This window comes from Camelus dromedarius, chromosome 9 (assembly GCF_036321535.1).
Source record: "Camelus dromedarius isolate mCamDro1 chromosome 9, mCamDro1.pat, whole genome shotgun sequence".
NCBI lineage: Eukaryota > Metazoa > Chordata > Mammalia > Artiodactyla > Camelidae > Camelus > Camelus dromedarius.
Window position 1 is genome coordinate 71,197,588 of NC_087444.1, and position 26,789 is coordinate 71,224,376.

Consider the following 26,789-nt stretch of genomic DNA (forward strand, 5'->3'; position numbering starts at 1 on the left):
GGGTGGGTCCTGTGACGTCAGTGAGTCCGAAGCCAGGAAGAAGCTAGGGGCCGGGGGCGCCGAACTGGGAGAGTCTGGCCGCGAGAGCTGAGCCGGGAGAGCAGAGCGCGGCCGGAATTACCCAGGAACCTGCTTGTCCGCCCAGCCGATCGGCGCACGCAAAGTGGCCCGCAGGCCCTTTCCCGGGCCCAGTCCCTCCCCGGGCCCCCCATGGCCCGGGCCACAGCCCTCCCGCCGTCGAGATTGTCGCCGCCGACTCTACCGCTACTGCCGTTGCTGCTGCTATTGCTCCGGGAAACTGGTGAGAGACCTCAGGCACCTCCCCGCCGTGCGCGGACCCAACCCCCTCCCCACCTCAGCAGGAGGGTCGCGATGATGAAGCGAGACCACCCCCTCATCTTTCCTTCTCCCAGAGTTGGGACTCTGAGGCCCGGGGAGCATTGAGGGCAGGGGGCCAGATGCCGAGGTCTTCAAGAAGAGCGGGGAGCTCGGACTTTGGTTCCCTTGGAGGGCCCAAGAATGACAATTCGGGCGACGGGGAAGGGCCTGAGGGTTCCAACCCTGTACTGAAGGCTATGACTCCTGAGCCTCAGAAAAATAGGGGCTGGGGGCTCTATCTCTTAGGTCCCAGGGAGAATGAAGGCTAGGGGCTATGTCTACCGGGGTCCTGGTAGAATTGGGGGCAGAAAACGCTCTAATTTGTGGGTTCCAGACTGTGAGCAGGCGGCTCTGTCTCCTGGGTCCCAGGTAGAACTAGAGGGAGGGGAGGGCAAGAGGCCCTGTCTCCTGGGCTCCAGATTTAATTGTGGGCATTGGAATGTCTCCTGAGATTCAGGTATAAATGTGGGCAGAAACTCTGTCTCTTGGGTTCTAGATATAATGGAAGGCCGGAGGCTCTGGACGCTGGAGGCTCGGTCGGCTGTGTCCCACGTAGATTAAGAAAGCCGAGTCCCGCCGGCTGGGACCCTTCGCGTTCCCTGAGAGCCGTCAGCGGGGACGTCCCTGGGGAAGTTTTCCCGGTTTCACTTTTCGTCGGGCCGAGCCAGGGCAGGGCAGGGCAGGTCGGGCGCTCTCCTGGCTCCCGGTTCCGGACTCCCGGTTTCGGGACCTTATCTTTCCTCTAGTAGCGCCTTTGTCCTCGGAGCCGCTGCGGGAGATGGACGCGGGGAGACGCCGCCCTAATCCCTCTGCTCTGCCCACTACCCACTCCTGTTCCCCCCACCTCCCATAGGGGAGGGGCGCAGCCCCAGGAGAGGGAGGGGCTGGGAGGAAACAGGTGAAGGAGGCTCTGGTCCCGCCCCTTGCAGGTGACCCGGCTGTTTATTCCCAGCTGGAAAGTCAAGGTATTGGAGTTTCCCAAGGTTTGCTAGAAAGTGTGAAGGGAGCTGGGGGGAGCCCTGGTCATCCTGTCTTTTCTCCCAGCGTGTCTCTGAATTGTCTCCCAGCTTTGACCCAGGGCTGGGTACTGACTCTTGCCTCACCTGCCTCTCCCTCTGTCAGAGATAGGGAAATAAAGTCAGAACCTGCCACCTCTGGGAGAGGGCTCAGAATCCACCCTACCTTGTGTCAAATGATGACTTGGTGCATGATCTTATGGTGGACTCTGGGAGACAGGCTTAGTTCCTGTTGCCATTTTGCAAACGAGGAAACAGAAGCTTAGAAAGGGCAAGCCACTTTTCCAGGGTCCACAGCCAGTCCCTGGGGAAGCCAGACTGCAGATTTCAGAGCTTTTCTTGGCTCTGCCCCACCAGGTGAGCTCCAGAAAGTGCCTTTGAGCCTCCATTTCCTCCTTTGTAAAACTGAGTTAACAGTTCTTTCCCTGCAGGGCCATTGGGAGGATTTAGAGGTCCCATAGATCCCAGGGTAAAGCTCTTCGCATGTAGGGATGAGGTCTTCCCCTTTCCTGATCCTCCATCCTTGTGCCTTTGCTCTCTGCTGTCTCTCCTCTCTGCCTCTCTCCCTCCCTCCCCCGCTCCCTTTCTCTTTCTAGGTCTCTCCCTCCCCTCCTTCCCTCACTTTCTCTCCCCCTCTTCCTCTCTCCATGCTCACCCTCTCCCTCTCTGCTTCTCTGGCTAGCTAATCTCTCTCCGAGCTCTTTCTCTCTTCCTTTCTTGCCATCTCTCCCTCCTTTCCATCTATCTCTGTTTCCCTATCCCTAGCTCCTCTGCCTTCCCCCTCCTCGGTCTCCACGGAATGTGGGTGCACCACCTGGGTTTCCTGCTGGGCCAGCTCCCCTCCCCAGTCCTCCCCAGCTTTCACTGCTCATCCATGTCAGCCAGGCAGCCCCACAGTAGCGGAGGGGGATGGGAGGAGAGGGGACTGCTGGCCTGCTGTCTCTTCTCATTAGGGAAGCAGGACTGGACACAGGAGAGGTGGGGGTGGGTCTGCTCACATCCTGGGGGGAGGGAAGGGGGGATGCAATGGAGAGGCCAGAGATACAGGGATGGGGACAGAAGCGAATAGAGGGAGGACATCAGAAACAAATTTAGGGATGAGGTCAGAGACACACACAGAGATGGAATCCAGAGATGGGAGGAATGAAATACAGCCTGGAGTTATAGGGGTGGGGCAGAGAGACACTGGGATGGGACAGAGAAAGGCAGGGGGGTGGGAGCTGGACAGACATCTGGATAAAGGCAGAAACAGGGTAAAGAGACAGACTTAGAGGTTTGGTGACAGGCAGGGAGCCCAAAAGACCCCAGGCATCAATGACGGTGATGCCATGACCCAGAGATATCAGGGCACAGGCAAGCCTCAAGGCCAGCAGTGTGTAGGGGCCATGGGGAGTGCTGAACGTAGGAGGGACAGGGAGTTGGACATGCTGGCCAGCTCCTCTGCCCCTGCCTGGGACGCTGTTACATTTTTAATGCCCCAGCACTGCTGAGAAACGGAGCAGGAGGGGGAGGAGAAGAGGGGACCCAGGGAGATGGCCCAGCAGAGAGAAAGTGTGTCAGAATTGTGGAGAGACAGGCAGGGATGAGGAGACCCAGGGGGCAGAGAGAGTCCAGGGTCAGAGACATGGAGAAACAGAGACTGTGAGAGTTGCAGACCAGAAACCTTAAGAGATTAGAGACTCCAGGAATTGATGCAAGGAACCAGATTCCAGAGACTGGGAAACCCAGACCTGGAAAGACCCAGACCTTAGATGGCAGAGGTACGGAAGAAGGAGAATATGAGAACAGCTAGGATCTTTGGGGGCTGGTGAAAATGATTTGAAATTGATTGTGGTGATGGATGCACAAATCTATGAATTTACTAAAAACCATTGAACTGGACACTTCAGGCGAATTGTATGGTATAGGAATTATATCTCAGTAAAGCTGTTAGAGAGATAGACAGAGAGACACAGAAAGCAGAGACGGGGGACTCTTGGGAGACACAGGTAAGAAGAACAGAGACTCCGAGAGAGACAGAGGCAGAGACCAGAGACCCTAGGAGTTGGGGACACAGAGGGACAGACTTGGGACCCTAACAACCAGAACAGAGGGAGACACAGGAGATCAAAGAGACAGGACCAGCAGGAGGAGGAGGAGGAGTCTCAGAGACAGAAGTGTTCAGATGTAAACTCTGGACTGGCTAGAATGGTAGAGTGGGATTCTGTCTGAGGGGCTCGGCCAGGAAGAACAGTCCTAGAGATTGACCCCCAGAAGTATAACACCCCACAGAGGAGGCCTTCCCGGATGGTGGAGCCCCTGCAGAAAGGCAGGGAAAGCTCAGACCAAGGTAGGGGGATCCCCTGAGCTGAGGGATGACCTCCATCAGAGAGGCGGGCTGCAGGAGGCAGGTGCAGAGATGCAGGCAGACAGCCCCATATCCTGACACTGCTGCTGCTCACCCCCCAAAACAGGCTCCCAGATGTCCGCTGGGTGGGGGTAGGCACTGTGATTAATGCCATTAATTAATTAACAAGGTAGCTGAGGCCAGCATTCCAAGCACATTGGCCTTCAAGGGCCTGCTGGAGTCCGCCACACCCTGCGGTGAGAGGGCGAGTCACGATGTATTACAAGTTGGGAGGTGGGTGAACCAAGCCACCATGAGGAGCCAGCCAGGCGAGGAGCCAGCCAGGCAAGGACCCAGGAGTCGGCACCCCCAGCCCCTTCCTCTCAGCCTTGATTTCCCCTGTCCAGATCTCAGGACCTCAGGCTCTGTCTCTGTACCACCCACCAAAGTTTTCCCCTGGGCTCACACAGTACCCTGGGTAGCCCCCACTCTGCCCCCACAGGAAGTCTACATCCCAGGCCACAGGGAGCGGAAGCATGTTTGGGGACCTAGCTGACACCTCGTGAAGATGTCACCAGCTTGGCTTGCCAAGGGAAGCTGAGGGAGGCCAGTGTTCCCACGGCCGTCCTCTCCCCTGCTGTGGTGCTGGCCCTATCCTGGCCAAGGTCAGGGCACAAGTCCCCGCCCAGAAGCCTGCCGGACACTAGGGCCTGAACTCCAGGCCAGCCATCCCCCTGGTGTCACTTCCCCTGCCTCTGCCTGAAACGCATCTGGGCATCAGCCCACACCCTGTCCCCACAACACCCCTCTACCCAGCCTGTCGGCCTCTGTGTCCCAACCATTCCAACTTCTGAATGTCTGGTTCATCCTCCATCCCAACAGCCCTGACCTGCAAAGCCCTGCCCCATGCCATTCTGAGGGCTCTTTCTAAAGCACAAACCTAACCCTGTTCCTCTCTCTGCTTATAACTCTCCATGGCTCCCCAGTGCCCCCAAGAAAAAGCTCAAACTCTAACTCGGCCTCAACCTTTGTGACCTAGTGCACTGTGAATTCCCCATCCTTACCTCATTCATTCATTCAACACATTTATGGAGCACCTACAGTGTGCCAGGCACAGTTCTAGGCTCTAGGGATACAGCAGTGAACAAGACAGAAAGCTCCCTGCCCACTGCACTGATGTTCTAGCGGGAGAGATACATCAGGTGCTGTGAAGAAAATGAAACAGGGTCAAGGGAGTTTCTGCTCTCATCCTTAGGCAGGTAAGGGACTTTAGCTGAGCAAAAACCCAAAGGGAGGGAGCTGTGGGGACCTGCTGGGGAAGAGAGTTCCAGGATGGGAGGACAAGTGCAAATGCCCTGAGGTAGGACTTGCCTGGCATGTCTGAGGAACAGTGAGGAGGGCACTGTGGCTGGAGCAGGGTCTGCCAAGGGGAGAGGGTGAGAGATGAGGTGAGAAAAAGGACAGGCATAGGATCACACAAGGGTTTGTGGACCACTGTAAAGACTTGAGCTTTTTGTTTCGGTGAGGAGTGAACCACCGGAGGGCTCTAAGCAGAGAGACAAGGGACCTGATTCGTAGTTTCCCTGTGGCGTGTGGGAACAGACTGGGAGGTACAGGGAGACAAGGGCAATGCTCCATGGGGGGAATGACCCAGGGGAGAGATGCTACTGCGTTAGACCAGGACACAGGCCATGCAGGAGTCAGACCTGGTCTGCTTGCCGATACATTTTGAAGATGGTGCTGATAGGATTTCCTGATGGCTTGCGTGTGGGTGAGAGGAAAGGGAGTCAGGGATGACTCCAGAGTTTCTATCTTGAACTTTTCACTGAGGTGGAAATGCCTAAAAATGGGCCACTAACGCCCCCACCCCCGCCCAGGGGCTGGACCATTAAATTCATTCATTCAGAATTAGAAACTCCTAGAGCTGTGGAATTTTAGAACTCGTTCATTCAGCAAATACTGAGCATCTCCTAGGAGCCAGTCTCTGTTGCAGATACTGAGGGGACAGCTGTGAGCAAGACAAGGCAAAGAATTCCTGCCCTCAGGGAGCTCACAAGGGCCGTGAAAATCTGCTGTGTGAGATGGGGCCAGCTAGTCGGTGAGGGGAGAGGTGGGGCAGAGTTTTGTGATGAAAGAACTTCCAGAGGAGCTTGCCCCACAAGAATCTAGAAGTGGATTTTTTTTACTTCTCTGGAGCTGCCAGGGCTGAGACGCCACTCTAAATCCAGGCGGGCAGCCTCCTTCAGAAGAGAGGCATCTTGCAATCACAAGGACTTCCTTAGGGCAGGAAAGCGGAGTCCCAGAAGGGACCCAGTGACCCAGAGAGAAGTGTGGGGCTCTGTGGGCCCAGAGCTTGGCTTCCCTTGAAAAGGAAAGGAAAGGTCTCCCCCTCCAGGAAGCCCTCTTGCCCTTCCCCTCAGATGGGTCAGGCCCCTGCTCTAGTTACTTCCCCCACCCCTAGCCCCACCCCTTCAGTCTTCCTGGCACTTTTTGGTGATGACTATCTATGTAATAGCTTTCTCCCCTAGAACGTCAATTCCTGGAGGACAAGCCCCTGATTTGCCCTGACTCATCTGTGACACCAGCATCCAGAACAGAGCTTGATAGTCATTCAACAGTTTTTTTAACAGTGTTTCTTGAGCACCTACTATGTGCCAGGCCCTGGTGTAGGCTCTGAGGATACAACAGGAAACTAGACAAGTCCCAGTCCTCAGGGGCTGACCCTCCACCCCCCAGGGCCTGTGTTGAGTCGCTGTCTATTTGCATAGATTTGCATAGGCTGGGAAAGATTGGCTGGTGGACACATCTCGCAGGCTCCTCCCTCTGCCCCACCTAAATCCCTTGAAGTTCTAAAGCCTCCTGGAGGAGTCCATCTCCTTCCCCACCCCCAGGCTCAATCTCAAACTCTGGGGCTTTTTATCAAGTTGCCTTTTCAGGCCTGTCTGATAATCCATTTCTGCCCAGCTCCTCCCCACAACCTAGATCTCCTTGGCTTTAGCCAAGTTCTTCTCCAGTTGAAGAACCCTCAATGGCTCCCACTTGCCTCAAGAACAAAACTCAAGTCCTTGACCCACCCCCCAGCCCCCTGCCCCCCCATCCCCACCCCCGCTCTCTGCAGTTTACACTGGCCCGGATGTTTTCACCCTCCCCCGACTGCATGCCATTCCTTCCTCATCCAGCTAGAAAGGAGTAGAGCCTTTGGGGACCCTTGCCCCAGACTCAGTGCCTTTGGGGGCCCTGCGGTTAGGGGTCCTGGCACCTGAAGGAGTGCCTTGAGGGAAGGGGGCAGCCCTTCCTCAGCTCCACTCACCTCTGGCCCCCAGAGCCCATCCTGACTTTTGTCTGGATTTTGACCTTCAATCTCCAGGCTCTTCGGGGCTGCTAGTTCACATCTGAAACAGTGCTATGTGGGCCAAAAGTAAACATGACCGAGAGTACAGAGAGCCGGATTTGGCCTGCAGCAGGCAGATGACTGCCTCGGCGTGGCTCCCCCGTCCAGCCCTGTGAAGCGTTACAGGAGAACATCATTTAGGGGACTTGTAGCCAGGGACCCTGGAAGGCTGCTTAAGCATCCCCATTTTACAGAAGGAGGAATTGAGTCTCAAAACAGGGTCACCCACCTGGAAAGGGACAGAGCCAGCCAGAAGCCCCCAGCATCTGCTCCAGGGTCCCTCACATGACACTCTGCAGTGCAGTCCTCTGCCAGGGGAGGAAACCCATCTCCCAGGGGGCCACCCTTGGGTTCGAGTTGCAGGACGTGTGGGGATTCCATGAGATGATGTCAGTGTCACATGAAGACCTTCACTGATGGCATCTTCCCAGGCGCACCTGAGATGAGTCCTGCCAGAGGGGCTGCCTTCTGCCAGGGACCCTCTGTTCATGTTCCCCGGATTCCTGTGCGAGGCCAGGGTCTGCGCACGCTCCTCACCTGACATCTTGGGCCGCAGGTGCCCCTTGTGGCAGGACGTGGGCCTTGCCTCGAGGCTGGGCGTCAAGCGCTACTTGTGATTATACTTACCTGGCTGTGCTTGTTTACCAAGCACTCATCTGCTTCCTGTGGCCCCATGCTAAGTGCTCTACAAATATTCTGTCATCCTTACAACAGCCCCGAAGAAGTGGGTGCTATTATTACCCTCATTTGACAGCTGAGGCAACTGAGGCACAGAGAGGTTAAATGGCTTGCCTAACGTCACACAGCCAGGAAGCGGCAGAGCCAGGATTCAAACCCAGGCAGTCTGTGCCCTCAGTCACCATGCTGTACTGCCTCACACCACAGAGAAACATTCGTCTTTATTCCAGTGTTTCTTAAAAGTCAGAAAACAAAAGATAAGCTAAGAAATGAAAAACACACATTCTGACAAAAACTGGTAACTCAAGTGTTCACAATAGCTTTATTCGTAGATGCCGAAAGGTAGAAGTGTCCATCATCTGATGACTGGATACACAAAAGTGGTCTCTCCATATGATGAAATACTACTCAGCAGTAAAAAGGAACAAAGCACTGATCTATGTTATAACTTGGATGCACCTTGAAAACATGCCGAGTGAAAGAAGCTGGACACAAAAGACCATACATTGTAGGATTCTATTTATGTGAAGTATGCAGAAGAGGCAAATCTGGGCGGAGAGTATAGGTCAGTGGTAGAGCACGGGCTTAGCATGCATGACATCCTAGATTCAATCCCTAGTACCTCCATTAAAAATAATAATAGTAATATAAATAAATAAATAAATAAACAAACCTAATTACCTTACCCCTTCGCCTCCGAAAAGAGAAGAGGCAAATCTATGGAGACAGAAAATAGTTTAGTGATTCCTAGGGGCTGGGAGGAGGGGGAATGGGAGTGACTGTTTAATGGGTACAGGGATTTCTTTGGGGGATTATAAAAATGTCCTAAACTTGATTATAGTGATGGGTGCACCATTCTCATGAATATACAAAAAGCCATTTAATTATACACTTTTATTTATTTATTTGAGGGAATCCTTTTTTTTTTTTTTTTTTTTTTTTGAATTTTCCTTTTGTCGTTTAATGGAGGTACTGGGGATTGTACCCAGGACCTCATGCAGGCTAAGCATATGCTCCACCACTGAGCAATGCCCACCCCTGAATTGTACACTTTTAATGGGTGAGTGGGAATTACATCTTAAGAAAACTGTTTTAAAAAAATAGGCTCAGAGGGCTGTAGTTCTATTTCTAGAAAGATGAGAGAAAGTAGTATTACCACGCAGGAAAAAAATGAAAACTAGCCTCATTTAAATGTTTTAAAATTGATTTTGTGATAGATTTGGGGTTTATTTTTGGAGGATTCTTTTTTCCTCCAAACATTTTAGAATGAAACATCTCAGCCATACACGTGTAAGTTGGAAGAATGTCCCAGCAGCCTCCCTCATCCTCTGTCCCTAGACTTCACAGCAGGTCCTGTTTTGCTACGTTTGTTTCATCAGTTTCTCTATCTTTTTTTTTGTTTTTTTGGATGAACCATTTGAGAATACGTTGCAGACATGGCATTTCCACCCTTTACCTTCTCAGAAAAAGGAATACTGCAAATCCACAATTTAATCTTCACACCTAAGGTTACGTGAAGGTTATAGTCATCCCATAATAATATGAAATCTATCCCGGACCACAAATGTCCCTAGTTTTCCCCCAAACCATTTTATCTGGCTGGCCTTTTGGGATTGGGACCTCATGAAGGTTCCTGCGTCGCATTTGGAGGCTGCATTTCCCGGTGGGGCTCCCTCACGGATGTCCCTGCCTGGCCCGGAGGTATCTGGGTCCTTCCCCCTCCCAACCTCTCTCCTCTCCCCCCGCCCCCCAGGAGCCCAGGATGTGCGAGTTCGCGTGGCAGCCGAGGTGCGGGGCCGCCTGGGGGACACCGTAGAGCTACCGTGCCACCTGCTGCCCCCAGCGCCTGAAGTCCGAGTGTCCCAGGTGACGTGGCTGCGCCCGGATGCGCCCGAGGGCAGCCAGAGCGTGGCCGCCTTCCACCCTACGTATGGTCCCAGCTTCCCCAGCCCGCAGCCGGGCAAGGAGCGGCTGTCCTTCGTCAGTGCCGGGCAGAGCACCGGGGCCGGGCAGGGCACGGAGATGGAGCTGCGCGACGCCACGCTGGCCCTCCGGGGGCTGACAGTGGAGGACGAGGGCAACTACACCTGCGAGTTTGCCACCTACCCCCGGGGTACCAGTGGGGGGGTGACCTGGCTCAGAGTCATAGGTGAGCAGGGTGCGGGGCGGGGGCGCAGCAAAGTGGGAGGGGCATGACGCGGGGCGCCCCCGCTCCGGTCTGTCTCTCTGCCTTAGCTGTGATCTTAACTTTATCTGTGGTCTCCAGTCAACTGGCATATATTCATTAAGCACCTGCTGTTTGCTCCACACTGTCCTGCAAGTTGGAGATATAGCAGGCAGCAAGGCATTCAACAAATATGTATTGAGGACCTACTCGATGCCAGGCACTATTCTAGGGGAAAAGCAGCGAGGAAGACAGAACTCCCTGTCCTCCTGCAGCTTATGCTCCGATTAAGGGGTGCTAGAGAATGAATAACAACTAAGAAAAATAAGGGGGGTGGGTATGGTTCACTAGTAGAGTGCATGCTTAGCAGACAGGAGGTCCTGGGTTCAATCCCCAGTACCTCCATTAAAAATAATAATTAAAAAAAAATAAGTGTGACTCAGGTGGTTATAGGGGCTTCGGAAGTTGGAGGGGAGCAGGTTACAGTTTTAGCGAGGGTGGTCTGGTGATATTTGAACCAAAACTCGGAGGTAAGGGAGCCTTGCAGGCTATCTAACAGAAGAGAGTTCCAGCCAGAGGGAATGGCAAGTGCAAAAGCCCTGAGGCAGGGCATACCTGGAATGTCTGAGGAAGAGCAAGGAAATCAGTGTGGCCAGAGACACGTGAGTGGGGGTAAAGTCAGGGAAAGTAAGAGGAGACAAGGCCAATGAGTGATGGGGGAGCATAGATCACAGACAGCCTCATGGACCATGTGAAGATTTTGGCTTTTGCCCTGAGCGAAGAAGAGCTACAGGAAGTTCTGAGCAAGGGAAAGATGTGATCTGGCTTGGGTTTTCACAGGCTCCTTCTATCTGTGTCAAGGGTGAAGGTAGAGTCACAAAGGAGGTGACTGCGTAAGTCCAGGCGGGAGGTGATAGCAAAGACCAAGGCAGAGGCAGTGAGGTGGTGAGAAGAGGTCGGATTTTGGAAATATTTTAGAGGTGAAGCCAAAGAATAGTCAAATTGTCAGATGAAAGGAACACAAGGATGTTGTACCACTCAGACTAAGAGACCCAGTGGACTCATTTAGATAGAACGGTCAGCAAAAGCCTCTTAGTCGAGTCCCAGAGTGTAAGAAGGAGCCAACTCGGGGACACGTCCAGGAGCAGAGGAGTGAATGCACAAGCAGAGGGAACAGCCTATGCGAAGCTGGGACATGAGAGCGAGCTTGGCATGTTCCCAGAACAGAAAGAAGGCTGGTGAGGTTGGTGGCAGGGGCTTGAGTGACCCTCAGTGAGGCAGAAAAACCAACAGGGCCAGACTGCTTGGGCCTCAGAGGTGGAGGCCCAATGGCTGGACTTCAACTGAAATACTATTCGGAGCCATCAGAGGGTTTCAAACCCTAAGAACACCCTTATCAGACTGTTGAAATTGTTTAAAAAAAAAAAAAAAAAAGACTGGCTGCTGTGCGGGGTGCCATGCGAGGGGTAGACAAAGGTAGACAGAAGCAGGGAGGCCAGGTGAGAGAAGGCATTGACTGGAAGAGGGAAGAAGCAGGGAAGGAGGGAGGGAAGGGGAGTGAAGTGGAATGATCACACTTTCAGGAGATGGTAGGCACTTGTCCATGAATTAAGGGAGGAGGAGGATCAGGGAGGACTCCCAGCCTCCTGGCAGCAGCAGAAAGGTGACCCACACAACCATTTAGCAAAATGGGGAAGACTTAAGGAAGGAAGGAAGGCATCTTTTTGAAGATCACTATTTCTTGCCAAATCTTGGCATTCCCCTGGGATCCCGCCTTCCCCCTTGGCAACTCCACAGAAGCCACACCACTCTGGACACTTTCTTTCCCTCCAGTCAGCCCCAGAAAGTTTGAGAAGTGTCCCCTGTACTGTCCCTGGGTCCATACTTCCCTTCCCTGGGAGCCCTGAAACTAACTGTTTCGCATAAAGCACAGCTCTTCTCCCATCCACCCCTTGCCAAGGTCTCTCTTCTTCTGCAATCATTTGTTCTGTTCAAAGACATACATAGAGCACCTACCCTGCACCAGGCACCTACGAAAATACAGAACAGAACAGTGAAGCCTCTGCTTTCTTGGAGAGACAGCCATGAGGGAAGTTCCCTTGACGAAGTGAAGCTGGATCTGGAGAAGGAGGAGCAAGACAAGGAGAAGGGAGGCCAGAGCACTCCGGCAGTGGGACAGTGCAAGTCGCTAAGACCCTGCAGTGGGCAGGAGCAGGGGTGGGGTGGGCGTGCTTGGAGCTGTCAGAGGACAGATAGGAGGGTGACCGGGAAGGATGTGGGGAGGTCCATCAGAGACTCTGGTGGTTGGGAGAGAAGGGGGAAAGGAGAGGAGGGCCAAACTGAATTGAGAAACCCAGGAGGTACCTAGGTGGTGAGATCCAGAAGGTGACTAGAACTCAGGGAACTGTCTGAGCCCACAGCAGTAACTGTGGGTTGCCATTATTATTCCTCATGGGGGTTCAGCCCGCCTAATTTTCTTCCATATTTTCCAGGATGATGGGTGGAAAGGGCAAAGAATGTACAGCTTTGGGAATCTCCATTGCCTTGATCCCACTTCTGGCACCACAATCTACTGGTGATTACAGGAAAAGAAATAGGAGGCCTTTGCAGCTGGACCTTTGAACCAGATTATTCTACTTTAGCTTTTCTTTTTGTTTTTTATTTTATTTTTTATAATGGAAGGTCTGGGGATTAAACCCAGGACCCTGTGAATGCTAACCATGTGTTCTACCACTGAGCTATGTCCTCTACCCCAGCTTTTCTTTTTAAATATTGGCCTCTTCCAGACTTGTGGACAGTGCCTCTGCTTTTCTAGCAAAGCAGAACAGAAAATATAACATAATGGCTAACATTTAGATAGCACAGTGCGTGTCAGGCACTGTCCAAAGTGTCTGATGTATCAATTTATTCAATCGACACAACAATTCTATGTGGTGAGTACTTTTATTATCTCCACTTCACAAAAGAGGAAACTGGTACAGAGGTGGGAAATGACTTACCCAAAGCCATCCAGCTGCAAAGCAGCAAAGCTGGGATTTGAACCCAGGCAGTTGGGGCTTAACTGCTCAGCTCTACTGCAGAGGTGTTTGTTGAATTACTCTAGGTGAGCAGTGACTCACCCTCTATTCCTCTCCCCAGCCAAGCCCCAGAATGATGCCAAAGCACAGGAGGTCACACTGAGCCTGGAGCCTGTACCTGTGGCCCGCTGTGTCTCCTCGGGTGGCCGGCCACCCGCTCGAGTCTCCTGGCTGTCATCCTTGGATGGGGAGACCAAAGAGACCCAGACGTCAGGGCCCCTGCCTGGCACAGTCACCGTCACCAGCCGCTTTATCTTGGTACCCTTGGGCCGAGCAGATGGGGTCGAGATAACTTGCAAAGTGGAACACGAGAGCTTTGAGGAGCCAGACCTGAAGCCTGTGATCCTCTCTGTGCGCTGTGAGTGCATTAGGATGTGACCACACCCCCAATACTGTCTACACTGGCTTCTCTAGGGCACTGTCTACACTATTGCTAAGTGTTGTCTACATTGGTCCTCTGGGTCAAATTCTGCACTGCTTTCCTGCCCATTGTCTATACCGGCTCCCCTGGACAACATCTACACACTGTCCCCTCATTGTCTACACCGGCTTCACTAGGCTCTCGCCTTGCTGCCACAATGGTAAATCAGAATGGGTTTGCAGGGGCTGGTTTTATACCTCTCATCCCAATTCTGCATCCAGAGAAGTCTTACTGATATTTTGAATCAACCACATCAACCACGGGGCGTGTTTATACCAAGGTAATTGGCAAACATTGCAAATCAAGGCTATTCTTTCCTTTTTTTTTCCTTTTCAGAGGACCAGTTTACCAACACACAACTGCCCCCAACAATATCTTTTCTGGCTCCCGTGAACCCCAGGTGACATTGCTCCCTTACTGTCTATATCGACTACACTGCCCACCGCAATATTGTCACCCACACCATTTCCACCCCAACTCATACTATCTAAATTGGCTGCCTGGGCACTGTCTATACTGACTCTCCTAAGGTTTCTACACCAACTTCTGCCCCCCAGTATGATCACATTAGCCCCTCTGGACCTAGTCCATACTGACCCCTTCCAATAAGTTCCATGCTAGCTCTTCCCCAAACTGCCTACACCAGCACCCCCTAATATTAGAGAGGCTCCCCTGGCATTCTTCCCACAAACCCTGCCAAACAGTAACTTTAGCAGCTTTTCCAGCCACTGTCCAAACACACCCCATACCCCAACTCAGCATTTTCTATACTAGCTCCCCAGACAATGCCTTCAGTGAAGCTAATTCCCTTATCTACTCTGGGCATGTCAGGAATGACACACATTATCTATAGTGGCTCCCTGGGGCGCTGCCTGCACTGAACAACAACTTCCCCAAAATGACCCCAGAACAACATCTGGGCAGCCCAGATTGATGTGCCCCAGGCACTTTCCTTGGGTCCGCCTCCTGCCAACCCCACCCCTATTTCTTTGGGATTCCCATCGACCTGCTCACCTGTCACCCCCCTTGGGATTCTCTCTGTCTCTGAACCAGTCCCCGCATTTCTTCCAGACCCCCCCGAAGTCTCCATCTCCGGCTATGATGACAACTGGTACATCGGCCGCAGTGAGGCCACCCTGAACTGTGACGTCCGCAGCAAACCGGAGCCCACAGGCTACGACTGGAGCACGTGAGTCCTGTGTGGACCCAGACTCTTGGGTCTGAGGGAGGAGGGGCTGGGGACCTGGACTCCTGTGTCATGAAAGAGGAACATCAGAGGCCGGAAACTGTGAGTCCTCCAGAAGGAAGGAGCTGGCAGTTTGGGGTGTCAAGGAGTAAGTTTCAGGTCCGCAGAGCTTGGTTTCTGAGGGCATCAGGGACCAGACCTGTGCTCCCCTCTCACATGAGCCCCACACCCTCCAGGACTTCAGGCGTCTTCCCAGCCTCAGCAGTAGCCCAGGGCCCTAAGCTGATCGTCCACTCGGTGGACAGGCTGTTCAATACCACGTTCATCTGCACGGTCACCAACGCCGTGGGCACAGGCCATGCTGAGCAGGTGGTTCTCGTTCGAGGTAAGCAGGTCTTGGGGGTGGTGTGTGTGGGCCTGGGTCTGTTCCCCAAGTGTTCCTCCTTTCTGGGTTCTGGGGCTGCACTGTGGGAGACTGCACCGCCGACCTCGAGAGGATTCAGACCCGCCTCGCTGATGGGAGAGGAGGGCAAAGTGGCTTTCATTTCTTACCCCCAGGTGGGGTCTGGATTGGGGTGACAGGGTAGGTGTTGACAGAGGAAGTAGGAGGTGGAGGCCTGGGCTGGGGGCTTCCTAAAAGTCAAGGCCTGGGAAAGGTCTTCAGGAAGAGAGACCCAGGGACATTGGCCTGGCCTGTGGCCAGTGAGACACACCCAAAGATCACACAACTAAAGTCACAGAGGCTCGTGAGGGGAGCTAGACAGAAACAAACACTCAGAAACAATGGGCTTCTTACCGCCAGTGCTGGTCAGGACCACCTGGAGACTAGTTTGAGCGTGTGTGTTGGGATGTTTGTGTTTCTGGAGGTGGGATTTCGGAAATGGTGGCTGATGTGTCCATGGGACAGAAGTTCTCAGAATCTCCCTGCTGTGAACTCAGAAACACAGATGGGATCCAAGACACGTAGCTGGAGAGGAAAAGCATGAAGCCAAACTAAGCCCAGGCTCAGGCTGATGGAAATGGGGCTGGAATCATCACTGTAGACCCAGAAGCTCGGAGGGACGCAGGGACTGTCACGGGGCCTCAGTGGGTGGGAGGAGAGCCCACCCTGAGAAACCCGACTGGGGTGGGGGGCAGGGATAGCTCAGTGGCAGAGGGTAAGCTCAGCAGGTTTCAATCCCCTGGTACCTCCATTTAAGACAAGGTAAATAAATAAGCCAAATGGTCTTCCTCCCAACCCTCCCCCTCAAAAAAATAGAAAAGAAACCCAATCAAAGGCAAACTCACAGGCATAGGTGTGAAGACAGACACACCCACATCTAGAGACAGAGGGAGGGAGACCACCTTACTGAGATGACCGTCACACACACACACACAGACACACACACACACACACACACACACACACCTCGAAAGACCCAAAGGAAAACGATTCCTCTTCAGGAATTGAGACTCTCGCCAGGGAGATACAACGTAGCTACCCAGAAACCCACAAACCACACACCCAGAGAGACTGTGGCACACCCTCAGCACATTTGACACTCGGGTGCGCAAACACACACACCTGGAGGGAGACAGACAGACACGCCAGAAGCAAAAAGAACCGCGGAGCAGCTGTTCCACATGCCACAACCTCATCGCTCACGCACAGGTGCTGAGAAAGCGACTCAAAGACATTGTCAGGGGCCCACCGTCAGAAACTCCAAAAACCCCATTATAATGATACTCTTTCAACAAATCATCATCTGACAAATATGTGTTGAGGTTTCCTCTTTGCCAGGCATTCTCCTTGATGTTGGGGATATAATGCTGACGGAGTTGCCGTCCCCACCTCAAAGGCACATCCAGAGAAGGGTCACCCCATCGACCCAACAAGGTGCCCAACCGGAAATACACCCCTGGACCCCAAATATGCACCTAAGAAACTGGTCTTCCCGCCCACACTCGTTCAGTCGGCACCTCCATGGGGTGGAGCCTGCAGAGCACATGCACGGTCACACTTAAGGGCCATCAGAGGAATATACAACCACGGAAACACAGACACTCCCCCAAAAGACCCAGAAACCCCAGAGATGTCCACTGCTGGAAACCCCCAAAGAGAAAACACCAGCTTCAGAGTTTAGCCCTTCGGCAACATTCACCCAGTGAAACACACGTTCTCAAGAGTCCTGTCAGGAGTCTGGGGCGTGGGGGGCTGCACACACAGAATCACACCCCCAGAGAAAGACTCAGCGCACTGGAAAGACCCCCCCGACTCCCCCAAAGGTAACTGCAGACCCGCATATGGTCAAAAATATCATCACAAAGACGCACACCTACAGATGAACACCAACAGACATGGGGACGCACTCTGAACACCCTAGAAATGCAGTCACAGGTGGTGGTGAATGGGTCAACAGAGGGCTTTGCCCAGAGAGGACACTCACTCCCAGCTCTTGGCTGAGTCCCCGCAGAGGGTCTTGGAGACACCTCATGTTCCCACGCGCGCGCAGACCCGCACATGCAGTCACTCGCGGTTTGGGGTTCATACCTGCGGACACAGTGCACATCCCAGGCTAAGTACACAGGGCGCACACCAGGCTGGACGTTGATTCAGGGAGGCTTCGGAGAAGTTCTGCCCACAGACAGGAACACAGACATCCACCATCTCCAAAATACCACCTCCAGAAATGCAGACACACGTTCCAACATGCGCAAAGACTGGTCTCCAGACGTTCCTGACGAGCACTCACAGAAAGAAGCCCTTCACGCCTCCCGCCCCAGGGACAAGTATAGAAATATATTACCCCCCTAAAAGTTTCACAAAATAGTACATACCATTCATACCTTAGGTAAACTTTCTCTGTTCTTCTTTGTTTTACTGCTGCTTGTGAGTCACCCAACTGATCGGACAGTCCCCTAGGTCGTGACCCCCTTTTTGAAAACCCCTGGAAACAGATACCCTAGGGAGCCCGGGTCCTAGCCCCTGCTGTGTGCAGAGGCGTGGGGAGGGGTGGGAGGGCACAAAGCAGATCCTCCCTGGCCTCTCCCAATCAGGCTCCGCGTGCAGAGGGGTGGGGCGGGGGTGTTATAAAAGATAAAAGGTGCAGGGTGCATCATCTGTCCCTGCCTTGGGGTCCAGACCTCCCCCCAATTCTCACTCCTCCCTCCTTAGTGTTCCCTGGCTTCTTTTTCCACCTCCCCCAACGTTTCCCAGAGCCCTCCACTCCCGCCAGCTCAGCCCCTGCAGGGAGAGGAAACCAGGACTGTGGGCGCTGGGAGCCTCATTTTCCACACTGGGGATGCATGCCCTCAGCCGGTCCCAAGGAAGAAATTATCAGGAAGCCCCTTACCCGCTTCAGATGCAAAGAGCTTTGGAAACAGCCTCAAGCTTACATCCAGCTCTGCCTCTCCTGACTAGATCGGGGCCCCAAGATTCCGTGACCCTGACCTCAGCTTCTGGGAGAGGGTTGCAAACTCAGATGCCTATGGGATGCCTATGGGGTCCTGGCGAATGATGAGGTGAGGGGCACGTAGGGAACTCTGTTCCCTTCTAAGTCACCAACCTCACTCAGCCACAGCCCATCACCAGGCGGAGGTGAGAGTTTAGTGTTGCCAGTTCTGATTTCTTCCCTCTAAAAGAAATCTGGAAATTGCGGTGAAATGGCCTGGTGCTTTAAATGTTGGCTAGCATGTTTAATTTTTGAAAAACACTGTGTGAGTGTAAGGAAACCCATCTGGGGGCCACCTGTTGGCCGCCCCTCCACGTACAAAGCACCCAGCCTGTAGCGAAGAGCGAATGGGTCCCCCTTCTCTCCTCCACCTCCTCCTCCATCCTGTTTTTTCTCTTTTACTTAAGTTTTCAAACTTTTCTATTTTTATGCAATTTTTAACGGTTACACTCCATTTACAGTTACTACAAAATATTGGCTCTGTTCCCCTACAATACATCCTCCCACCCCCTACCCCAACCTCCTCTGTTCTTCTGCCCAGAGTCACCCTCCCTAGTTCCCGTCACGCCCTGCTGTGCCCTGTGTCCCCCCCCCACCAGATGTATCCTCTTGACCTTGTGTCTCCTTCTCTCTCTCTCCCTCTCACCCCCTTCTTCTCTCTCCTCAGACACCCCCCGGGCCTCGCCCCGAGACGTGGGTCCAGCGGTGTGGGGGGCTGTGGGGGGGACACTGCTGGTGCTGCTGCTTCTGGCTGGGGGGTCCTTAGCATTCATCCTGCTGAGGTTAAGGAGGAGGAGGAAGAGCCCTGGCGGAGGCGGCGACGACGGCAGAGGAGGATCCTACGATCCGAAAACTCAGGTGTTTGGGAATGGGGGCCCCGTCTTCTGGACACCAACGGCCCCTGGTCCCCTGAGGCCAGAGGGCAAGGACGAGGAGGACGAGGAGGACGAGGAGGAGAAGGCAGAGAAAGGCCTCATGTTGCCTCCACCCCCGGCACTGGAGGACGACATGGAGTCCCAGCTGGACGGCTCCCTCATCTCCCGGTGGGCAGTTTATGTGTGATCCCAAGACAGGCAGACAGAGACAGAGACACAGCCTGCCACCAAGGCCAAGGGTTCCAAGACTGGTTGAACTCGTTTGTCTGGACACTGGAATTCAAATGCTACCTCCCACTTACTTTCCTGGGGTTTGCAGGGAGGTGGACTATCACACACTGGACTTCTGTCTCCAGGGCTGCATGGGGATGGGGAGGCCCCCCCGGGGGGAGCTCGGTAATGGGGACCCACAGAGGGCCCCCCAGGGACTCGATTTGGGCTCCAGCCTGCCCCAGCCCCCATGACACTCAGGAGTTAATAAATGCCTTGGAGGAAAACATTGGGGGTGTCTTGTAATACATCAGACCCCCTCCTTGGGGGGTGGGACAGGGACTGCTAGGTCCCAGGAGGTGGGGAAAACTCAACTGGGCCCTGGAAAGTGGGAGCCTGGGGTGGGTGGGGCTCTGGTCACTTGGGTCCTTGAAGGACACATTGGATGCCCAAGACCCCTGAGGCCAGTGGGACTGGAAACTGGGCCTAGAGGCTGGGGTGCTTGGACTCGGGGGTTCCAGGATGGAAGCTGCCTTCCTGGGTGGAAAGGCCAGACTGGTGGGAGGCCTGAGATCTCCAGGAGAGCAGGGCTGGGATCCTGGACTCCTGGGCACTTGCAGGTGGGGAGGTGCTGTGATCTGATCCTCTGGGGGCAGCTCAGACCTGACCTCTACAAGGTTGCTGAGGGTATTGGAAGGGAGGGCTGCCCCCCTGCATTCTGAGGGCTCTGAGGGGCGGGGCAGGTGGGGATGCTGAGGAACTGGGAAAGTCCCACCTCTTGAGAACACCGCAGTGGCCTTTCCTACCTCCTTCCTGTTCCCTTGTCCCCAGGCTGGGCCCAAGGGGATTTTCAGTGATTCAGAGGGAGGGGCTATAGCTTTGTATCCTAGAAAATCTCTCAAACCAAACTGGGGGCTGCGGTGGGGGCGGGGGGGGGGCGGGCAGGGTTAAATACCCATCACCTCTGCTCCCAGGGGTGTCCTGGGACTCAGTAAGGCCCAGAGCGTTGCTGAGCGCCCAGCAGGGGCTTGGTCAGCTTGTTCCTTCCACCAGCATTGACCCCCACCTACTCTGCCGGGGACACAGCGGTGACTCGGCCGAGCTCACCTGGCCCTCCCGGGCAACGAAGAGAATCGCAGCCATCTTAGGATGACCGCATGTGGATGGACCGAGCAGCAATTACTCTGACATCCCCACATCCCCCGCTCTGAAGCCCTCCGGAGGATGCCAGGCTGTGGAACAGGAAGTTCTGGAAATCACAAATCTGAGAGTCCAGGGATGCAGCCGGCATCCCCGGGGCAGCTTTCTGTCCTCGTCTGTGTAGTGGGGTTGATGGAAGGGGGACGCCTTTGCGCACGTGTTATTTCCTCTGGTTGTTTATTGTCTGTCCCGCTCCATCCAGTGCCCCCACCACCACCATCGCCTCCTCCCAAATGGGAAGGTAGTGACAGGATGGCAGAGGGGGAAATTTGGTCTATCTGGCTCACAGTAGGTCCCTGAGTGCCCCTGCTGGGCCCTTCCCTACACCGCTAGCAAGCGCCAACTGCCCCTTGGAGCTCACAGTGTGGAAACTGGCAAGTAAACAGGTAACTGCTCCAATAAGACTCAGGAAGTAGGAAATGTTACAAAAGGAGAGGTCCACGGGGTCATGGGCTTCTCTCACCCCCTTTTCCTGTTAGGTTGGAGGAGCTATGGACTTCTGCCCAGGATGAATCCATTCTGTGTAATGAATTCAGGGTTCTGATCTCAATCTCAGAATCACCCACTCCCCTCCAATTTTCTGCCTTTTCGCTCCACCCCTTCCCCATAACCTCCGGTCCCTTAGCTCCCCACTCTCCCAGTCATCACTGCTCTGGCCACGTGGCCTCCTTGCTGTCCTTAAAAACAACCTGAGGCTTCCTCCGCAGGGCCTTTGCACTAGCTGTTTGCTCTGCCTGGAATGCTCTCATATTCTCATGGCTTGCCCTCTACAGTTCCTTCAGGTCTTTGCTCAAATGTCACCTCATAGTAAGGCTCTCTCTGACTACCCTTGAGGGCCCCTGCTCTGTCACTTATCACCTTCTATATATTGTTTTTTTTTCTGGGGCAGGGGGTGGGTGGTAATTAGGTTCATTTATTTATTTATTTATTTTTTTAGTGGAGGTACTGGGGATTGAACCCAGGACCTCGTGTATGCTAAGCATGTGCTCTACCACTGAGCTACACCCTCCCCCCTCCACTATATATTGTTATCCTCTATCACTTACTGTCACCTGGATGATAGCTATTGTGTATACTTCTCTACTGTTGGCCTCCCTGCCCAACAAAATATAAGTCCCATGAGACTGGGAATTTTGTATGCTTTGTTCACCACTCTCTCATGCAACAAATGCTCAGGAAGGGTTAGGTGAATAAAAAGAATGTTCCCTGCCCTTGGGAGAGGAGGTAGGCAGGTGGGTGGAGACTTGGGGGGGCTGGGAATAAAGAGTTATGGCTTCCTCCTGGAGACTCCCTTACACTGTCCCTCTTCTTGCAGAGACACCCAACACAGCAGGCGCAGGGGCCACAGGTGGCATCATTGGGGGGATCATCGCTGCCATCATTGCTACTGCTGTGGCCGCCACAGGCATCCTCATCTGCCGGCAGCAGAAGAAGGAGCAGAGGCTGCAGGGGGCAGAGGAGGAGGAGGAGTGAGTGAGGGGCCCTGAGAAGCAGATGGGGGAGGGGTCCCATAACTGAGGATCATAGGGTGGGGAATTAGGCTGGGAGAAAATAATCCATAATGGGCTGTATGAAACAGAGGGACCCCAAATAACTATGACTTGCATTGGCCGGAGAGGAGAGTTTATTTCTGCCTTCTAGAAATCATGGATATGACAGTTCTGCTCTGTGAGGTCATCAGAGCCCAGGCTCCTGCTAGCTTGTTGCTCCACCAAGTGTGGCCTTCATTCACATTCCAAGATGGCTCCCCTCTCTTTTATCGTTGTCCGCGTACGTAACAACGAGACACAGCCATCCTGGCCTCTATGACTCCACCCTTACCAATGGGAAAGGGAAAGGGAAGTAGAGGGTGGGCGGTAGCCCTGTAAGGAAACCCATCACTTCTCATTTCTCACCGGCCAGAATCTAGTTACGTGGATGCCCCAGCTGCAGAGGAAACTGAGAAATGTAGTCTTTATTCTGGGTGGCCATATGCCCAGCCAAAATCTCTATTACTGTGAGGAAAGAGGAGCCTGGATATTGAGGGAAACTAGCCCCACTTCTCTGTGTAGAACATCTGTTATGTGCCAGGCTTGGCGAGATGCATTTTACATGTGTGATCTCAGTGAAGCCTCATATCCATTCACTCATTCAACATGTATTCAGACATGTATCAACATGCCTACTTGGGATGAGGTCCTGAAAGTTAGGGACATAATGATGAGACAAACATTTAAAGTATGTTCACACACATAAAGGTGTCATGTCATGGAAACTTAAATTCTCAGAGGGAGCTAAGATACCCATTTTCTCAAAGAGCTAACAGGTTCAGAGAGCTGAAATCACTTGCTGAAATTCATCCAGCAAGAAAGTACTTGGCAGGCAAAATGGTTCTGAAATAATACTATCCAGTGTGTGTGAGGGGGAACACTTATTAAAAATGCATAATCCTGGGCTTACACCAAACCTACTGAATCAGAGCTTTTAAAAGAAGGGCTCAGCATCTGTGTTTATAACAAGCTCCCTAAGATGCACAGGAAAGTTTGTGAACCACTGTCTTAATCATCTTATCAGTGCAAACCAACAACTTGCTATTGATCTCTCCTCCTAAGCCCAGCCCGGTGCTGAGACCCAGTGGTGCCTGAGATGGCCCTGGCCCTGCCCTGCTGGGGTTCACACAGTCTGGAGGAGACTGACTTGTCCCCAGACAGTGACAGCATGGCCAGGGATGGGCTCAGGAAGCTGAGGGAGCTGTAGGAGGCCAGGAGGGGCAACTGCCTCAGCCTGGAAGATCAGGGAGGGCTTCCTGGACGTAGGGACATCTGAGCTGAGGATAGAAGACATATTAAGCATCATCATTTGTGTATCTATCTATATATATATATATATAGATAGATACACACACACATACACACACAGAGAGAGGATGCTCTGGTCTGTGGGTATGTAGAATGAGTGAATTTAACCTGGTTTAGGGGACAGGAAAGCATTTCATTCATTTATCCATTCTCTCTTTTAACAAATATTCCTTGAATTCCTCATAGTGGATTCTGGGAACACCGTGTTGATAACACAGATCTCATTTTTCCCCCCTCACATGGCTCACAGTCATTGAATGATATCAGAAACAACATTTCAAATACAAACTCAGTTAGTGCCCCATGAGGGACGTATAGATGGATATTATCATGTAAGAGGAGTTCCTGATTCTCTTAGAGAGTCAGGAAGGCTTCCTGGAAGAAAAGCAAGCCATGGGATGTGCAGTAGTTAGCTGGGCAAGGGGAGGTGGGTGGTGGAAAGGGAGATCAGGCAGAAGGAGGAACATGGGTAGTGGCCCTGGGGTAGGTTGCTCAGGGCTTAGCCTCTACCTGACTTACCTTCTACCCCACAGCCTGGAGGGGCCTCCCTCATACAAGCCACCGACTCCAAAGGCAAAGCTGGAGGAGCCAGAGATGGTGAGCACTTCCCTGGAGCTCAGGCTGCCCCCACCCCCTCATTACCTTTCCCCACTGAGGCCAGACCTGGGAGGGGGGCTGATGGGGAGAGGCTGTCTGGGGGTGGGGTCCTGACCTACCCCATCTTTCCCACCACAGCCCTCCCAGCTCTTTACCTTGGGGGCCTCGGAGCACAGCCCACTCAAGACCCCCTACTTTGATGCTGGCGTATCATGTACCGAGCAGGTAGGAGCCCGGGAGACAACAAGGGTAAGATTCGGGGTCTAGGTTTAGGGGACTCTTGACATAAGAGGTCAAGGAGTAAATGTCCAACTCAAGTTCAGGGCTGTATCTCTGATTAGAGCTTAGAGCACTGAGATGCATTTAGGATTCATTCTTGAGGTCATAGCTGTAAAAGTTCAAGGACATGAGGTTAGCATTTGAAGTCACTCCATCAAAGAAAATTGGTTGAGTATCTCCATTTGCTGGACATTGTGCCTGGAACTGGAACAACACAAGTAGTCTCTTTCCTCAGCGGTCTCCTGAAGGTCAGAGGTCAGATGTTGAGTTTGAGATAGGTCAAGTTTCAAGGGGCTATTTAGAGCTAAGCTTAGGTCAAGATTAAAGTCAAAGGTTCATGGGGAAAGACTTGGGGTCAGTGATCAAAAGAAAAGGAGAGGCTTAGGATTGACAGTCCATGCTCTGGGCTTTGAGTCAGGGACGAGCTATATGATTGTCCCAGTGCAATATCTATCCAGGTGACAAGGGGTGATATGGGGTGTGGTCAGGTCTGGTTGGCATGGGGAGAGGGTGGTCAGGATTTGGGGGTCAAGGAGCAGATTTAGATTCTGTGTTATACTCAAGAGGTGACCTTGGGCTCATTCCTTCTTCACCCCCAGGAAATGCCTCGATACCATGAGCTGCCCACCTTGGAAGAACGGTCAGGGCCCCTGCTCCTGGGGGCCACAAGCCTGGGATCCCCCATCCTGGTACCTCCAGGGCCACCTGCTGTTGAGAGGGTTTCCCTGGATCTAGAGGAGGAGGAGGAGGAAGAAGACTATCTGGACAATATCAACCCCATCTACGACGCCCTGTCCTACTCCAGCCCCTCTGACTCCTACCAGGGCAAAGGCTTTGTCATGTCCCGGGCCATGTATGTGTAAGCTGCCAAGACTCTGTCCTCTTACTTCTCATTTTTTGATCCCTCAGCTTTCTGCCAGGGATCTAGGGCCCCCTGACCTCTGGCCAGGCCAGTCAGTTAACACACATGCATCTCATCTGTGATTTCTACCTTGGTGGATCCACTATGACCTCTAATTCCTGATCTCTGATTCAGAGAAATGGGCCATGACAATGGAAACCTGATAACCTTATCCCATGAGGGGCTAGGGGAGGTATGTTTCTGCACAGCCTCTCACCCAAGGACTCCTCAGACTGACCGTAGATCATACCTCTCATGCCCCACCATCTCCAGACTACCCCCAAATCCCAAAGAAGACCCCAGACCTCTGATTTGTCCTCAGGCAGTAACTCCCAATAGCTCTGCTGTGGGGTGGGCATTGGGGGCATACTGCTGCCCAGACCTGAGCCCTCCAGGCAGCAGAGCCTCACTTGCCCAGTCCCAACCCTGTCCCCCAAAAGTGGGAGGGAGAGGATTCCCCAGCCCAAGACGGAACTTCCCCATTTCCTCCCTCCTGACGGCAGGAGACTCAGGGTACAGACCCATCCCTGAGCCCCAACTACCCTAATTCCTGTCTACAGGGAATTAAGCCCCAGCTCAGGGCTAGATGGGGTGAGCCTCATGCAGAGTGTGCCTTGTTGACCCCAGTCTTGGGAGAAGAATCTGCTGTTACTTTGAAGACTACTGAGTCCTTTTACTCCTGCCCCAGTGGGATTGGACCCAAACATCTCCCTTGGGGAGTGGGGGGAAAGTGGATCATCTGGGATGCGGGTAGGGAATGTGGTATTGTTTCTGTAATACAGCGTTTCCTTAAAAATATAAGTTTGTACTTTTGTCAGGTCTCAACTCGTGTTTTATGTGGGCTGTCAAGGGGATAGGGGTGAGATATGATGTGTAATGAATTGGGGGGGGGGGTCCAGGGCTTAAGAGAATCAGTGGACTAGAAATCAAGATGGGTTACAGACAAAAAGAAAAGGGCCAAAGATATGAAAAAAAAATAATTCAGGGGATAATGAGCAAAAATGCATAAGCCAAAAACAGCGATGGGTAAAGGAAGGAGAGGGGGAGGAGTCCAGGGCATGGTGGTTAATGAAAGGTAATCCGTGCAACAGCAGTCTAATGGGTCATGGACAGAAATAAACAGAACAGAGATAGAAATAACAGTAATTAATTATGAAGGGCCCAGGTTTAATGAATAACTGGCAATTGAGAATAGGCCAAAGGCAAAATTATGTATAATGTTGTAATAGGGGCTCAGGGTATGATGGGTAATAGATCTGAATGAATGAGCCGGGGGGATGAATAATGGAGAAATAGGGGTCCCAGGTATAATGGGTAGTGGACCCAAAACTTGATGATTAGTTAAGGAAGGGCTGGAAGAACGATGGAAGTGAACTGACAGAAATGAGCTAACGGGGTTACAAGCAACCAAACTGAAATGAATGGGACGGAAGGCATGCTGGGTAATGGGACAGGAATGAATGGGCCAAAGATAGAAGCCGCCATGACTAGGGTGGGGGCGGAGGGAGAGACCCAGAGGGCATGATGGGTAATGAAAGGGGTGGGTCTACGGCAACTGTCCCGTTAAGTAGGTAAGGGGCATTGTGGGTAACAAGAAGCCGGACAGGGTTCACCTAATGGGTTAGAATTCTCCCGGGGCACTGTGGGAGAAGCTAGTACTTCCGATTTCGGTCCGCGACTGCGGACTACAGGGCCGCCCCTTTACCGCGGTGCCTGGTGGGATGCGAGGCCTGACCTTGCTGCCTAGCAGCCTCTGCCGCTCAACCCACCTTTACCTGTGTCCCTTGACCCTGGCACATTAGCCAATGAACACACGAGGTTG

General features: G+C 53.0%; 1 protein-coding gene across 3 annotated transcripts; it reads left to right on the forward strand.

Moving 5' to 3' along the window:
• NECTIN2 (nectin cell adhesion molecule 2) lies at positions 1–25,780 on the forward strand. Of its 3 annotated transcripts, none has more exons than XM_010987613.3 (9): positions 1–301; positions 9,543–9,938; positions 13,092–13,388; positions 14,523–14,640; positions 14,874–15,022; positions 21,669–21,822; positions 23,724–23,787; positions 23,926–24,036; positions 24,666–25,780. In XM_010987613.3, the coding sequence occupies exons 1-9, from the start codon at positions 211–213 to the stop codon at positions 24,927–24,929; spliced, it is 1,644 nt and encodes a 547-aa protein (XP_010985915.1). In that variant the 5' UTR covers positions 1–210; the 3' UTR covers positions 24,930–25,780. The 3 variants fall into 3 exon arrangements, with proteins under 3 accessions (XP_010985915.1, XP_010985916.1, XP_010985918.1); XM_010987614.3 differs by having other exon boundaries at positions 23,926–24,012; XM_010987616.3 differs by lacking the exons at positions 21,669–21,822; positions 23,724–23,787; positions 23,926–24,036; positions 24,666–25,780 and adding an exon at positions 18,736–19,442 and having other exon boundaries at positions 5–301.
• The last annotated feature ends 1,009 nt before the right edge of the window (positions 25,781–26,789 follow it).